We start from the raw sequence: 17282 nt of genomic DNA, 5'->3' as shown, positions 1-17282 counted from the left end.
TCCACATGTAGCATGCTACATATCACATATCATGAGTCTATTTTACAAGCAACAAGGAAAGCAATTCAAACTCATAGTTGATTTATACAACACATCAAAGTACATGCCAAAACAAATTTTGATCACTTAAAAGAGACAAACCCTAGGTGATCCTAGAGATTGTAGATATTTCTTTAAGTCTGGTTCCTTTTAGTTTACTTTTCTACTATGTAGTAGACCAAGTTCTCTTCTTATGGTTACAAATCTATCTTCTGAGAGTGGTTTAGTAAAGATATCAGCCCATTGGTCATTTGTATTGATGAATTCCAGATTTATGTCTTCTTTTTGAACATGATCTCTTAGGAAGTGGTGTCTTATGTCAATGTGCTTTGTTCTTGAGTGTGAAATAGGATTTTTAGATATGTTAACCGCACTCGTGTTATCATACTTAATTGGTATAGTTGTGTAGTTTAAATTGAAATCTCTTAATTGTTGTTTCATGTAAAGAGTTTGTGCACAACAACTACCAGCTGCTACATATTCGGCCTCAGTAGTTGACAAAGCCACGGAATTTTGTTTCTTAGAAAACCAAGAAACTAAAGATCTTCCTAAGAAGTGGCATGTGCCACTTGTACTTTTTCTATCTATCTTACAACCGGCATAGTCCGCATCTGAATAACTGATCATTTCAAAACCAGTGTCGGATACCATAGTCCTAAGTCCATTGTGCCTATTAAGTATCTTAGGATTCTTTTAACGATAATTTGGTGTGATTCCTTAGGTGCTGATTGAAAACGTGCACACATACACACACTAAACGGTATATCGGGTCTACTGGCTGTTAGATATAATAGACTTCCAATCATGCCTTTATAGTGCTTTGTGTCTATGGATTTTCCCTTTTCATCTTTGTCTAGGCTGATGGAGGTACTCATAGGAGTGCCTATGAGTTTACTATTTTCCATACCAAATTTTTGTATCATATCTTTTATATATTTTGTTTGACTTATAAAAGTTTCATTTTTTGCTTGTTTAATTTGCAGTCCAAGAAAATAGTTTAATTCCCCCATCAAACTCATTTCAAATTCTTCTTGCATACATTTTACAAATTCTTTACATAGATGTTCATTTGTAGCACCAAATATTATATCATCTACGTAGATTTGAACTAAAAGTATATTATTTTCCTTATTTTTAATGAATAAGGTGCTATCAATTTTTCCTCTTAAAAATCCCTTCTCAATTAGAAATCCACTAAGTCTTTCATATCAAGCCCTAGGGGCTTGTTTAAGTCCATACAAAGCCTTAGTTAGTCTAAATACATGGTTAGGATTTTCAATATTCTCAAAACCAGGGGGTTGTTCAACATATTCCTCTTCATTGATATATCCATTCAAGAATGCACTTTTGACATCCATTTGGTATAACTTAAACTCTTTGTAGGAAGCATAGGCTAACAACATTCTAATAGCTTCCATTCTAGCTACAGGGGCAAAGGTTTCATCATAGTCTATTCCTTCTTCTTGATTGTACCGCTTTGCTACAAGTCTAGCTTTGTTTCTAGTGATTATACCATTTTCATCCTTTTTATTTCTAAATACCCATTTAGTTCCTATGATCGAATGATTTTCCGGTTTGGCTACTAATTTCCATACTTGACTTCTTTCAAATAGGTTTAATTCTTCTTGCATTGCAACTATCCAAGATTCATCCTTAAGGGCTTCTTCAATATTTTTAGGTTCATTTTGGGATAGAAATGCATAATGATTGCAAAGGTTCTTTAGTGAAGATCTAGTAGTCACACCTCTAAATGGTTCACCTATAATTTGTTCTTGAGGGTGATCTTTCTTATATTTCCATTCTTTTGGAAATTCCATATTTTCTATGAGTTCATCTTTTGACTTTTCTTTGATTATTTCATTTTCCTCCTTGATTTCTATCTCATCATCCTTTTTGAATACATCATCTTTTTCTTCATTTTTAACCTCTCTTGAAAAAGGGCTAGATTCATCAAAGTCTACGTGAATTGATTCAACTATGGTTAGAGTTCTTTTGTTGTAGACTCTATAGGCTTTACTATTTGTGGAGTATCCTAGGAAAATGCCTTCATCCGATTTAGCATCAAATTTTCCTAAGTTGTCTTTGTTATTTAGGACGAAACACTTACATCCAAAAGCATGAAAGTATTTTATGTTAGGCCTTCTTCCTTTCCACAATTCATAGGGTGTTTTGTTTAGGTTTGATCTAATGGAGACCCTATTAATTATATAGTTAGCTGTATTTACAGCTTCGGCCCAAAAATATTTGGGTAGGTCATTTTCATTAAGCATGGTCCTTACTATTTCTTGGAGGGTTCTATTTTTCCTTTCCACAACTCCATTTTGTTGTGGGGTTCTAAGTGCCGAAAAGTTGTGATTTATGCCATATTCATTACAAAAATTTTCAACATTTTGATTCTTAAATTCTCTTCCTTGGTCACTTCTAATATTTAAGACATAATACCCTTTCTCATTTTGAAACTTCTTACATAAAGTGAGTAATGAGTTGCAAGCTTCTTCTTTGTTAGTTAGGAACAACACCCATGTGTATCTTGAGTAATCATCAACAATTACAAAGGCGTATTGTTTTCCTCCTAAACTTTGGGTTCTAATAGGACCAAACAAGTCTAAGTGTATGAGTTCTAGGGGTCTACTAGTTGATATATGTTTATTCTTTTTGAAACTTTTCTTGGTTTGTTTTCCTAATTGACAAGCATCACACACTTTATCTTTGACAGATTTTGTTTTAGGCAAGCCTTTAACTAAATTCTTTTTGGAGAGTTTGGATATAAGATCCATGCTAGCATGTCCTAACCTCTTATGCCAAAGCCAACTATTTTCACTCATGGTTGCTAGGCAAGTTATGTCTTGAGAGATTAAACTATCAAAATTTATGTAATAAACATTGTTCATTCTAAGTGCAGTGAATAACGTTTTTTGATTCTTAGAATCTTGTATTATGTATTTGTCTCTCTTAAACATTATTTCACATCCTTTGTCACTAAGTTGACTAATACTTAGTAAATTATGCTTTAGACCATCTACTAACAAGACATCATCTATAGAAAATGAAGAGTCTTTACCTATTTTACCTATTCCGATGATCTTGCCTTTTGCATTGTCACCGAAGGTTACAAATCTTCCATCCTTTGGAGTGAGAGAGGTAAACTTAGATTTATCTTCCATCATATGCCTTAAACATCCACTGTCCAAGTACCATTTATCCTTAGATGGAGTGGTCCTAAAGCAAACCTACAAGAAATGATTCAAGTTGTTACTTTTAAAACCCAAACCTTCTTAATTTTCTTTAAATTTTGTCTATTTTTAGTATTTATCTTCCACTCATCTTTTACTTTAGTATACTTTTTCTTAAGTGGACAATTAAACCTTATGTGTCCTTTCTTTTTGCACATGTGGCAAGTGGTGTGCTCATGAATATTTGTTGATGAAGTACTTGCATAATATTTAGATTGATTTACAAAATATCTCGTATACAAGTTTTTCTTTCTTTTGTTTGAGGCTCCGTTATATCCAATTCCTTCTTTGTTGTTTGCCATCCTTTGTTGTCCTATCATCTTTTCAAAATTATCCTTTTTTCTAGTAAAGTTGTAGATAACCTTTTCTTTCTCTAGAATTTGGTTTTTGAGATCATTCATTTCTTGCATTTTCTTGCTATCTTCACTCTCTTGAGACTTAGCTAGTTTTTGAGATAAATTATCTATTTTCTTCTCAAGTTCTTCAATTTTTAAGTCTTTTTCTTTTTCAACATGTTTTGCAGATTCAAGTTGATTTTTAAGTGCCTCGTTTTTTTGTTTCAAGCTAATGTTCCTTTTTGAGACTTTAATAAACTTGTTATGTATAAAGAGTAATTCATTTTGAAGTTCTTTGGAAGAGGACATACTTTCACATGAATTACTATAAGATTCGTTACACGAATCTTCAGAGAGGGAATAATAAGAGTTTACCTCTTCGTTATGCGCTATGAAGCACATGTTTGCTATTTTTTGATCACTTGGTTCACTTTCCAATTCACTCGAACTAGTGTCATCCCAAGTTACCTTCATTGCAGGCTTCTTCTTCTTCTTCTTCTTCTTGTCCTTCTTGAGTTGTGGGCATTCCGGTTTGATGTGCCCGACCTTTTTACAATGATAGCAAGTGGGAGGATCATTTTTATTTTTGTATTCCTTTTTATTGCTTTCTCCTTTTTCAGCTTTTGATACATTAAATTTTCTAGTGAATTTTTTGTTTCTTCTTAAGAATTTTCCAAGCCTTTTAGTTATTAGAGCTAAGTCATCGTCTTCTAATTCACTAGATTCTTTATCTTCCTCACTTGAATATTCTTTCAAAGCTTTTAGAGTTATAGACTTCTTATTTTTGTTTTCTGTGCTTCTTTCTTTCAACATCATTTCATAGGTTAGAAGAGATCCTATGAGTTCATCTAAAGAAGTTGTTTTAAGATTTCTTCCTTCTGTAATGGCTGTGGCTTTTTGTTCCCAAATAGATGGGAGTGCTCTTAGAATTTTAAGAATCATCTCATGGGTGGAATAAGTTTTTCCTAAAGCACTAAGTGAATTTATGATATTAGTGAACCTAGTGTACATGCTTGTTATACTCTCATCGGAGTTCATTATAAAGGCTTCATATTCACTGGTTAACATATCGATTCTACTTTCCCTAACATCTACTGTGCCTTCATTGGTTACTTCTAATTTATTCCAAATCTCTTTGGCAGTTTTACATGCCATTACTCTATTGAACTCATTTGCATCAAGTGCATAGTATAAAGCATTTATTGCACTTGAATTAATTTGCAACGTTTTAAAATCTGAGTTATTTAGTTCTTTATCTTCGTTAGGTACCTCTTTTCCATCAACTAGTTTAGTGGGGATTAAATTTCCATTTGTTACAACATTCCATGCCTTCCAGTCCATAGCTTGAAGGTAGATTCTCATTCGTTGCTCCCAGAAGGTATAATTTAATCCACAAAAAATAGGTGGCCTAGTTGAGGATTGACCCTTACCAAAGGGAGCTACTCCTATTTGTGCCATTTAGATCTTTATATAGCTACTTATTGGGTTTTGCTATAACTAGGCTCTGATACCAATTGAAATTAGGATAGCTTCCCAAGAGGGGGGTGAATTGGGAATTTAAAAACTTTCTTTTTAATTCATTTTAAGAATACTTAACTTCTTTTATTGTTTAACCAATTCTTTTACTTGTTTGTTTAATTTGTCAAACACACAATGACTTGGTTTCTTTTATACAATCAACAACACAAGCACTTAAACAACTAAATCACGAAACAACCTTTCAATCAACCACACTATCCAAACTAATCAAACACAATTTGAAAGCAAACAACCAAACCAAAATTAAGATATACAGTAGTAAGAAATTAGAACTGTTGTTTGTTTATGTATGCCTTATAAATATGAATCAAGCCCTGTAGTTGAATGATATGCTTGTTAAAATAAATTTGCTTCTTTTATATGATTTACAACTACACATCCACACTCTTCCCAAAATTTAGAATTCAAGTAAACTATTAGTTAATTTTCTTTGGGTGTTTTAACCAAATAACGTACTCCCGTATGGTTTTCGCAAAGTATGGTTTAACCAACGTACTCCCTTTCGGTTTCCGCAACTCAAATCAAAATTAAACTTTAAGTTTGTTTGATTTCAAATATACGTAGTGTATATGATTTCAAATTTAAACCATCCACGCAATATAAATATGCTGAAAATAAAGAGTAAGGGAAAGAGAGAGTGAGAGACATAGGATTTTACGAGGTTCGGCTTCAATACAACCTACGTCCTCGCCTTTGGCAAAACCACCAAAGGATTCACTAAATATGTTTCTTTACTGGATGGAACAATACTTTTACACACTCCTTCAGAAGGCTAAAGCAACACCTCTCTAAGCGATAATCCCTTGCCTAACCAACGATCCAGAAAACCTGGAATCGTCACAATCTACAAGAATATAATAGAAATTCTGTGTACAAAAAATACTCTGAAAATTTAGAACAGGTTGTACAAATTGAGATGTAAATTATACTTCAAAAAACAAAACAAATTAGAATATATAAAACTCTAAAGTTTTTAGAAGTCACCAATGGTTCGTTTAAAAGAGAAATGGAATTGCAAACCGGAATCGAACTTTGAACCAAAATTGTAGAATTCCTCTCCAACAAAAGATATAAGCAAAGAAGAACTTCAGGAGAATTTCAGCACAAGATGAATTTCAAATTTTGTTTGATTTCTCTCTTTTCTTGTGTTTTTTTTTCATTACCCAAAGAGGTATTTATAGGTTTTTTCAAAGAATAATGTCCTCATAAAATTAGGTAGCATTAAATTATTGAATTAATTTTGAAATTCAAAATTTTCCCAAAGAACAATTTCCTCATTTAATTAAATTATTGAATTAATTTTGAAATTCAAAATTTTTCAAAACAACAATTTCCTCATTTAATTAGGTAGCATTAAATTATTGAATTAACTTTGAAATTCAAAATTTTTCCAAAGAACAATTTCCTCATTTAATTAAATTATTGAACTAATTTTGAAATTCAAAATTTTTCCAAAGAACAATTTCCTCATTTAATTTAATTGTTGAATTAAACTCTTCTTTGCTTAATTAATCTTGGAATATTAACATGTTTAACCTTGAAAAATGTGTTCCAAGACTTAAACTAAAGTCTCTAAGTCTCTTTGCCTAATGAGCTTCAAAATGGAAAAAAGAAAAAATATATTTTAAGCTCTTTTAACAAGGTGTTTCTTAGTTTCTTTTGACTTATGAGAGCTTCACATTTCTAACTAGCATTTGGTTTTGAAGTACTTACAACAGTTCTTCTAATTATGGTCTTCTTAAATTCTTCAGCCTCCTTCAGCCTTTTGAGGTTCACTTTTGACTCTGAGTTTGCTTGCCCTTAAACTTCTTCATTTGTCATTCATTGCCTTCAACATTCTGAGGAGTTTTCACTAGATTAACATTGAGTTTCAACCTATCAACCTTGAGAGTTCTTTTACCTAAAACACATCACTTAATATCATATGTTAAAGCATCATTCAATTTATTATCATCAAAACAGGATTGAAAAGCCTAGGTAGGTCAACAGGTTTAAAACATAACTTATTGAGTATAAGTCAATTGTGTGATAAAGATTATAAACTATCTTTTGAACATGACTAGTGCACTGTTGAATATCAAACTGATAACAAAATTCTATTAACTGTTGAGCATCATGAAAATGTATATACCACTAGTTTTAATAACTTAACTTATCAACGTGTGATATGTTTCTATTTCCATAACGTGTAGTTCAAATTACAAAAAATAGGAGGCCTAGTTGAAGATTGTCCCTTTCCAAAGGGAGCTACACCTAAGTTAGTCATTACGATCTTTTTATAGCTACTAGTTAAGATTTGCTATAACCCCTCTCTGATACCAATTGAAATTAGGATAGCTTCCCAAAAAGGGGGGGGGGGGTGAATTGTCTTTTAAAGCTTTCGTTTTAGTTCTTTTTAAAGTCCTTAACTTCTTTTAATATTTAATCAATTCTTTTACTTGTTTATCTATTTTATCAATCAAACAAGAACTCGATTTCTTTTAAATAATCAACACAACAACTAATAAAACATTCAATCTTCAACCACACAAATAATTAAACTAGTCAAGCCAATCAACCACAATACTCAAACCACCAACCAATTTGATTGCCAAATATAAATTCACTTCAACACTATTAGATTTATGGAAGCATTCAAGATTAATATATGTAACTTTCAGCTTTTATTTTGTGTTCAACCCTGTGGTGAATATGAGTTTGAACAAAGCCCTGTATATATGAAATTTCTTCTTCAATATGATGTTCAATATAAAATTTAATTACTCATTCCAAACTCAAAATTCAAATAAACTCTTAAGTTAGTTTATCTTTGGGATGTTTAGCCAAGTAACATACTCCCATATGGTTTCCACAAAGAATGGTTCAATCAACGTACTCCCTTTCGGTTTCCGCAACCCAAATCAAAATCAAATTTTAAGGTTTACTTGATTTCCAAATATACGTAGTTTATATGATTTTCAAATTTAAACCATCCACGCAATTTAAATATGTACTAAAAATAAAGAATAAGGAAAGAGAGAGTGAGACAGAGATTTTTACGAGGTTTGGCTTATACCCAGCCTACGTCCTCGCCTTTGGCAAACCACCAAAAGATTACTAAAACTGTTCCTTTAGCGGGCAGAACAATACCTTTACAATACTCCTTGGTTAAGGCTAGAGCCTGCCTTCTCCAAATGATATCCCCTCGTCCGGTCACTCCTTAACTAGGCTAGAGCCCTGCCTCTTTAAGCAATATCCCCTTGCTTAGCCAATGATCCAAACAACCCTTGAAATCATCAATCTACAAGATACAAATTAAAGTGTACAAAGAACTTGCTCCTCAAAAAGCTAGTTAGTACAACAACTACAACACAACTAATATACTTCAAATTCAAAATATCAAAAGAATGAAGTAAGAAGCTCAATATAAATATCATCGATTTGTGCTTCTTTTTGATGAGGATCAAGAACTTAAATCAAATACTTCAGAGAAGTTGTAAAAGCTCAGCGATTTCTCAAAAATTTTGTAGCAATTCAGAACTTTAAAACAAATAGCAAGAAGCTTTGAGTGAAAGAGATCTTGAAGGAATTTTCAATGCTTAGTTGATTTGTTTCTCATAAACCATGTATATATAGGCTTCAAAAACACTTTCATTCGTGCTCCCTAAGTTTACTTGGAGTGCCCCCAAAGTTTCCAAAAATATTAGGGGGCAAGTTAATTAGATTTGAAAAAGAGAAATTTGAAAAATCTGCCCATTGCCGTACTTCGGTTGCCTGAAGTGCAACCTCAGTAGCCTAAAGTACGTTCAGGAGCTTGAAGACACAGGGTTAGGCGCTTGAAGATACACTGCCTGTTTGATTTTCTTTAGCAAAAATCTTCGGTTGCCTGAGGATTTAACTTTAGTCGTCTGGGCAGTACAAAACCACTTTCCTTCTTTCTTTTTCAAAGACATTGGTTTCTTTGCTTTCTTACTTTTGAAAAACATTTTCTAGGGTATTAAAATAAAGTCTCTAAGTCCATCTTTATCCCCTAATGAGTTTCATTTCATTCACAATGACATTTTTAACTTTGAAGTACTTACATGAAGATTTCCTAACAATATGAACATTTCTTGTTCTTTGAAACTTCATGATCATCTTGAAGCATTTGGTTCATTTCATCTTAAGATGTCTTTGTGCTTCCCAGTTTGATCACTTCATGACACACCATATACCTTTAAGCTTGATAGTAATCTTTTGAAGCTTTATTGAGTTTGGCCTTTTCAAATTCCTGAAAACATCATTACTTGAAAACATATAATGTCATTAACCTTTTCGTCATTTGTTATCATCAAAACAAGAGGTGAAAGTCTTGTTAGGCTAACATTCATATCGAAGACTAGTTGGGAAACTGATATATTTGACTATCACTAGACCTGATTTGGCATATGCAGTGTACACATTGAGCCAATTTATGGATAAGCCTCGGACTTCCCACTTGGATGCAGCACATCGGGTTTTGCGCTATCTCAAACAGTCAACTGGGCAATGAATTCTTTTGTCAGCTTCTAGTGGTATTCAATTACATGCATTCTGTGATGTCGATTGGGCTCGATGCAGAGACATTTAGCGATCTATTATTGGGTACTATATTTTACTTGGAAAATCACCTATCTCTTGGAAAATCAAGAAGCAAACAATAATTTCATGATCCTTAGCTGAAGCAGAATACTGTTCTATGACATCAACTTGTTGTGAAATTACTTGATTAAAGCAACTTTTGACAGATCTCCAAATAGCTTACCCACAACCAATCAAGTTGTATTGTGATAATAAAGCAACTATTCACATCACATCTACTCCAGTTTTCCACGAGCGAACAAAGCATATAGAGATTGATTGTCATCTTGTACGGGAGAAGATCCAAAATCAAGTTATTCAAACTATTCATATACCCACAAGTCAGCAGCCTGACGATTAATTCACAAAAGCACTCAGACCCACACAATTCGACAATTTACTGAGCAAGTTGAGTATGATCAATATCTACTCCAACTTGAGGGGGAGTGTTAAGGAAATAACAAGATTTCCATATGAAGATCATACACACAAGGCAACCCAAGATTCACTGTGTGGCAATAAAGACCTAAATTCTCTCGAGATTGGTCATACCACCAGACACGGACACACAAGGCAACCCAAGATTCACCGTGTGGCAATAAAGACCGAAATTCTCTCTTGAGATTGATCAAACCACTAGACACGGATATGTAATTGATGTAATCAACATGATTTACTTTAATTGTCTACTGAAGAAATTGTATAAATAGGAGCACTGTAAAATGTAAATACACACCGAAAATATAGAAAATCTTTCTCTCAATTCTATACCTCTCCAAATTTTAGGCTCTGAATTTCTTCAAGGATTTTATTGAGAAAAAAAAAAAAAGGAAAGGAAAATAAGGAATAAATTCATTTTCTCTTATATTTTCCTTCTCTATTAAAATTATTAAAAGTGAAAGTTTGTTTTAATATGATTAAAGATTAAGAAAAACTAAATATTAATGATGTGTAAAATCAAAATTATGTTTATGAATTTGATTTTTTTTTCTCACTTTTCTTAATAATCAAATATGAAAATTTAAATTCCTTGATATATTTTTTTCCTTTCCCTAATACTTTTCGAGTTCTAAACGGAACCTAAAAATGCAATTATTTTGATGACTTCACTAACATAAATTAAGTCAAATACTCTTGTTATATGTCTGTACAACACAACAGTAATATACAGAATTAGGCAAAATGAAAGCAATATTAGTCCATTTATGAGTTAAGATTTCCAACCCTCTCATTTATGTAGATAACTGTGATAACGAATCTACTACAGCACGATTCAGCCAAATACAATCTCTAAAATCTTAATCAACAAAACAAGCACACCCTTGAAAGCAGGAACGTATCTATAAAAAGATTATTGAGGACGTTCTTCCTCCGAGTACTGTTGCTTTACCCTAAGAAAGACCAAAACCTCAGGTGAGCAGTGACGACAGGGAGCCGCTTGCAAGCATTATACCTGTCTTTTCATCATTATAGCCAACCCCTCAACTTGACCAGTCCTTAAAAAGTGGTGTAAGGCCATGACCTCTCACAACCCTTTAAACATGAGAAGACAAAGCAACCCATTAGGCCAGATTCTCACTATCAAAAAAATCTTCAGGGAAGAGAGAGCGACCCTATTCTATAATTAATAGGCCATATTTTAGATGCCTTCATTTTAAAAAGAAAAAAATTGGAGAAAGGCTTGAACCTAGTATCCCATTGTCATCGAGGTTTAGGCCCATATAGAACCCTACACTTGCACTCATGCTTGGCCTCTAGGTGCAAGTTGACTTCAAGTAATCCCCCCAAATTTTTTATTTTAAAGGGAAAACCAAATGCAGGCCAAATATTAATGTGTAGATATTTCTTTCTAATTCCTCACAATTTATGGGTACTTTTTTTTTTACTAAATAAAGTGATTAATTAAATTAAAAAATGAACCACGCACACAGGAGAGACAGGTCGCTATTGATTATTCCATTACATTATTATAAATTGACTAAGAAGACTTCACTATAGTTAAGAGTTTCTTTTTATCTTTACCGGTCATATGTAAAATTTGTGATGCTCACTTACTAGGGTGTGTAAATTAACAATATATACTATTTGTATTTTGATTGTAAGTTTGTCTTAAAAAAAGGACTTTTGGAGAAAATGTTAAAAAAAAAAAAAAAAAAAAACATGATTTAAAAAACTATTAATATTTCTTTCTTTTTTTAATCAATCCTTCGTGCTTCACATATTTGTCCAAGCCTGAATTCAAAAATATAAAAAACAAATTTAAAAAAATTATTTATACTAAACTGCATGAGACCTTTGATTCAAATCTATTTTATTTATATTTAAAAGAGGGGGTAGATCCTCACCATATGACTTCCTATATCCATTTATCTTTTTAAGAATATGTATATGTTGTAGCCTATTTCCATTTCAAATGAAATGCCTAGTCATATATCAAAGCGTAAAAAAGTTAAAGCATGTAACCTCCAATACCAATGCAACCACCATGAGTCCCACCAGATAGCACAAAAGGGGGGCTGGGTATTGGCTGCTGGATGGGGGCCATCAAGGGCATGCCAAAGCCAAAAGCCAAGAGGCAGGAGAGGAAAGTGCAGCCCCGGAGGGGTACCCCACAAGCAAAATGCGTGTGGACCCATTTGTAGGACTCTGCCCCTTATGGTCCCACTTTTCCCGCGTAAGGTGGAAGCATCCAAGGACGATTAGTGAATCCAAGGCAATGGTTGCCTGTGAATCTGTGACCCTCTCTCTCTCTCTCGCTCTCTCTCTCTCTGTTGTGGCCCTGTGGGGCAAGCCAAAAAGGGCTATCCCGTGAAGAGTGGAGCTTTTCTATTTTTAATTTACCAAAATCCCAACTCAATCCAATCTGTTCTCTGTGCTTAAAATGAAACAAGATTCGCATAACTTGAAGTTACGAGAAGAGGGGGGGAGGATGGGATTGGGTCCTTTGCTTTGGTTCTTATCTGATCTTTCGTGAATAGGAACAAACAAGAAGGAATTAATAAAAGTTAGAACACTAGGGCTACATATTCTATTTGATTAGTACTGGAAAATATGATTCCAAAATTTACATCTTTACATCTCCAACCAACCAAAAGCTAAGCCAGTTACGGATGCTGATGACTAACATCTATTGACACATTAAAGAGGAACTGCTCAAACAGGTCAGCATCTTCTATCTCTACCTCTGAGCCTCAAACCCTCTCTGCATCCTTGTCGTCTTCTCCAACACACCTGCAGGAAATATGAATTCAGATGCCAAGAGTTGAAAACTAGATTTAAGCTTTTGAAAAGAGTGCACAACCAGGTAAACATCTAAACGTTGGAAGAAAAAAATGGAAAATCTTTATTCCAAAACACTCAGGCCTGCTCTGCAGCGAGTAACTGTACCTTCCGCAGTAAATGAACTGGCACCTTGTTCAAAAAGATGCTGCAGCCAATACACATTTTAACGGGATTCTCGTAAATTCAGTAAGAATATCATAAATGAGAGAATAAACAATCATTTTATTGAAGAAAAGAAGTTAAAAGTGCAACACTGAAACTGGAAGAGTCAAACATTTGTATTCATATCAGTTTGACCCCCACACCCCCCCCCCCCCCCCCAAAAAAAATAAAAAACAGAAATCCCGAGAGTTCAACTTCAACGCACGTTACAAAGTGACAGAGAAGAACTCAACAAACCAGAGAGCCAAACAAAAAATAAAGAACAATTAATCTGCAACAAAACCCAGAAGCAGTTGAGATCAAGTTGATTTTTACCTTGGGGATTGCAATCTGGAGGTTCTTCGAAGAGAGACAGAGAGAGCTGCTTGTGAGCCACTCCAATGTCGAACAAGATGAGACCGGACCTTGGGTCGTCGACGATGATGTCCTTAACGGGAAGCCATAGGAAGAGCTCTTCCTGAGACAGACCCACGACGCCCATGAGCTCGCCGTAGCTGAGATTGGCCCTGAGGACGCTGTCGAAGAAGACTCTGTTCTCGAACTTGGTGAGGCATGGAGCGTCGAGGAAGACCTCGAGGAGGCCGTTGTCCGAGAGGGCGTAGGACTTGACTTCTTTGGGAATGAGACCGGCCGGCAGGCCTCTCGACCGGAGAAGGTCGTGTACGGAAGAGGAGACGGCGAGATGGAGAAGGGTCAGAAGAAGTAGAGGTGCTGCGGAGAGGAAGCGGCTCTGAAGGGTCGGCATCTCTGCTTGAGGGCAGAGAGAGACAGTTTTTTGGGATGGTTTTAGGAAAAGTGAAGGGAGGGAATATGGGAAAGTAGAAAGGCTGTTTTAAAGGGCGTTACATAAAGTGAGTTACTACGCTGCCCATGGTTTCTTTTGGGAGCCAAAGGGTTGATTAGGGTTTTAGTTTTATTTTTTCTTTGGGCGGTCTATGGGATTTGAATCAGACAAATTCTTCTGCAATGAATCTCGTTGTTTATAAGATTTACCTACAGCTTCAAATATAGATTTTTATGCTATCTTCAGAGAAATGGTGAATTTAGATTTGTATAAATTTGGACTAAGTGTAATATAAAATTATATTAATTTTTATAAAATTTACTTAAATTAAAATTAAAAGTCTAAATTTCATGTTATCAAACACAACACTAATAATTTTGATTGTTTAAGGCCATTGTGTAGTATATATTTCAAATATATTAAATAGTGTACAATTATATAGATCGACGACCTATTGTGAAATTTGAAATAAAAAAGAAACCAATCCCCCTCGCTCTCACATTTCCTTTGTGATAGTTCTTACTCCTTCTCCTTCTCCTTCTCTACTCACTTTCACTTTTTACTTATTATTATCATGGACTTGATCAAAGTGACTAGGAAAAGCTATCGCCACTTTAATCAAATTATGAAAGTCATACAAAGAATATCAATATTAGGTACCAATACTGTTAGAAAATCAAAACACTTTGCCGACATAACCATATTCTATTTAGGGACCAACAAGAGAACAGGATACTCTCATACAAGAAAGCCAAAAAAAAAAGAGGTAAAAAACTAAGAAGAATTTAGAGTAAAACAACTCAAAACAAATATTGCAGTTGCCACCTTATTTCTCAAAAAGGCATAAAAAAAATCTAAAAAATTCTTCAAAATGAATAAATTGTGCATAAATAAATCAGTGCATAAAGAAAGGTTAACCATCACAATGATAATTGGAAATTAGCAAATGTGTGTATGAAAAAGAAAAAAACAAGGAAGGGAAACAGTATAAATACCTTTTGGTCATCCAACAAGATCTTTCCGATCTAAAAGAAATATATATATATATATATATATATATATATATATATATACACACACACACATATGTGTGTGTGTGTAGAGAGAGAGAGAGAGAGGACTAAACTAATGTTTATATATATATATATATATATATATATATATATATATATATACATATGTGTGTGTGTGGAAAGAGAGAGAGAGTACTAAACTAATGTTTTAAAATAACCAGATCAGACACCGAATCAGCAACCTTACTTCTCGAGCCAATTGGTCTAACCATTTCGAATGGTTCAAGTTCTTCGAATAACATCAATATGACACCAAAATTATATTAATAAATATAAGATTTAAAAATAAATGGAAAAAAAATAAAAAAATCTTCGTCCTTGCTTTTTCTTGTATTTGAAGATAATTGTAAGAACCCGAACCGTGATAAATGGGTTTAAATAAAAAGAGAGGGGCAAATTGGGAATTCGACGGAATTCGTCGACGAAGGCCATGCATTTCTCCTCGATGAAATTCAGAAATTCGTCTATGAGGAGAAGCCGAGGGGTCTGGGAAAATGGAAATATCAGACTTCGTCGACGAGGCCACCTATTCGTCGATGAATTCAGTGAAAGATTCGTCGACGAAGGTACCATTTCGTCGACGAAAATTGCCCGGGTCAAAGGGCTATAAAATGAAATTTCTATTACTTCTTCATTAAGTAAACTCAATCTCATCTCTCTCTCTCTCTCTCTAAACTCTCTCTACTCTCTCTCTCTAGATTTCTTCGCCGATCGTTGATAGAATCGGGAAACGGAAGTTACCACGAGGATCGTGGAAGGATTCTCTGCAACTTCTACGTATCGGAATCTCGTTTCGGAGGTTTTCGGGTTTTGGTGAAAAATCGAGGTAAGGCTCTGTTTTCATTTATGATTTGATAGTCTTGTAGGTAACAGTGTTGTGAACATATTTTGTACTGTGATTTGTAGGTTTTGGAACTCGATTCGCTGTTTAAGAGCCTTGGAGTTTGGGTTTTGTTATATGGGGTTAAGGTAAGGGGAACTATGTTTATATTGGTTCTTTTTGAAATCGAACTCGGTGGAACTGTGGTCCACAGTCCTGTGTGTGTTTTGGATACTCATTTGGGGGGGATCTAACGGGGAACACTATAGGTTTTTCATTATTACAGTTTTGGGAAAAAGGGGGCGACGGGCTGAATCTCAAATTTTGTTGAAAATCGAGTATATGTGTGATTTATACTATGATATTGGGATAGTCATGCCTTGACTTTGTTTAAACTATATTTGCTTGGAAAACCATGATTTAGATTACCAAATTAGTGTGGTCTGTAAAAGCTGAGTAATAACTGGTATACATGTATATACATAAAAACTTTAATAATATAACTAAAAGCTCCTAACATAGCATATTTCCCTTACTTGATTTCTGTGAAAGCCCTTTACTGTGCCTGGTCTTACTCCCGCAGGGTTCCCCCATCAACACATTGAAACAATATCTCCTAGAATAAAATATCTTTATTTTTCTACATACAACATTTTTTATAACTACAGGAAAGGCAAATTCTAAATAAAATGTCTTACCCTAAAATTGAGATGGAATTCGAACCACTCCCACCAACGATCCGCTCTGGCAGACTTGCGAAGAACTTTTCCAGGAGCATCGTGGTGGTCTCAAATTATCGATTCGGTGAAAAACGGATCCGAGATTGAAGAGAGACGGAGAGGGATATGTTTAGAGAGACAAAGAGGGATTCTTGCGCCAATTTTCTCTAAAAAAATTCGGGTTTTAACTATTTATAGTCATGGGTTCATCGACGATGAGACACGTCATCTCGTTGACGAGTTCCTAAAGAATTTCGTAGATGAACCTTCACCCCTCGTTGATGAATTTCAAACTGCCACAGACCCCCTCTCGGTGTCTTCTCATCGATGAGACGTGTCTTCATCGACGAGATCCTGTTGTACCCTCGTCGATGAATTCCTTGGGTTCGTCGACAAGACCCCGATTAATTTCTTGGGTTATTACAGACTTGTTTGGGTGAACTGCTGAAATGTGCAGTCCCCAACTACTAGTGGCTGACCTTGCTCTCTCCGAGCTTCCTTCCTAGCATGACTTGTTATGCTACGCAGAACTGCCGAGACATCAACGTCATCCTCACTAGAGGTATCCATGTGTATATCTCCCCCAGTATCAACATCCTTCCCCCTAGGATCCATACTAAAGATAGAACAAAAATAAGCTTATAATCCCTCATTTATCATAATTGAAACAAGTTTAACACGAAAGTTACTATAACATATAAGTTCTAATCCACAATTC

General features: G+C 34.4%; 1 protein-coding gene across 1 annotated transcript; it reads right to left on the bottom strand.

Annotated features, from left to right (window-relative positions):
• Positions 1-12719: 12719 nt before the first annotated feature.
• On the bottom strand, positions 12720-14097 carry LOC131159446 (uncharacterized). The gene is made up of 2 exons (XM_058114363.1): positions 13484-14097; positions 12720-12955 (listed from the first exon to the last, which is right to left on the bottom strand). Exons 1-2 carry the CDS (start codon positions 13911-13913, stop codon positions 12903-12905), a joined length of 483 nt encoding a protein of 160 aa, XP_057970346.1. The 5' UTR covers positions 13914-14097; the 3' UTR covers positions 12720-12902.
• Between the last annotated feature and the right edge of the window lie 3185 nt (positions 14098-17282).

The sequence above is a fragment of the Malania oleifera genome, chromosome 1, assembly GCF_029873635.1.
Source record: "Malania oleifera isolate guangnan ecotype guangnan chromosome 1, ASM2987363v1, whole genome shotgun sequence".
Taxonomy (NCBI): Eukaryota; Viridiplantae; Streptophyta; class Magnoliopsida; order Santalales; family Ximeniaceae; genus Malania; species Malania oleifera.
The sequence above is the reverse complement of the archived record's forward strand: the minus strand, read 5'-3'. Positions and strand labels throughout refer to the sequence as shown.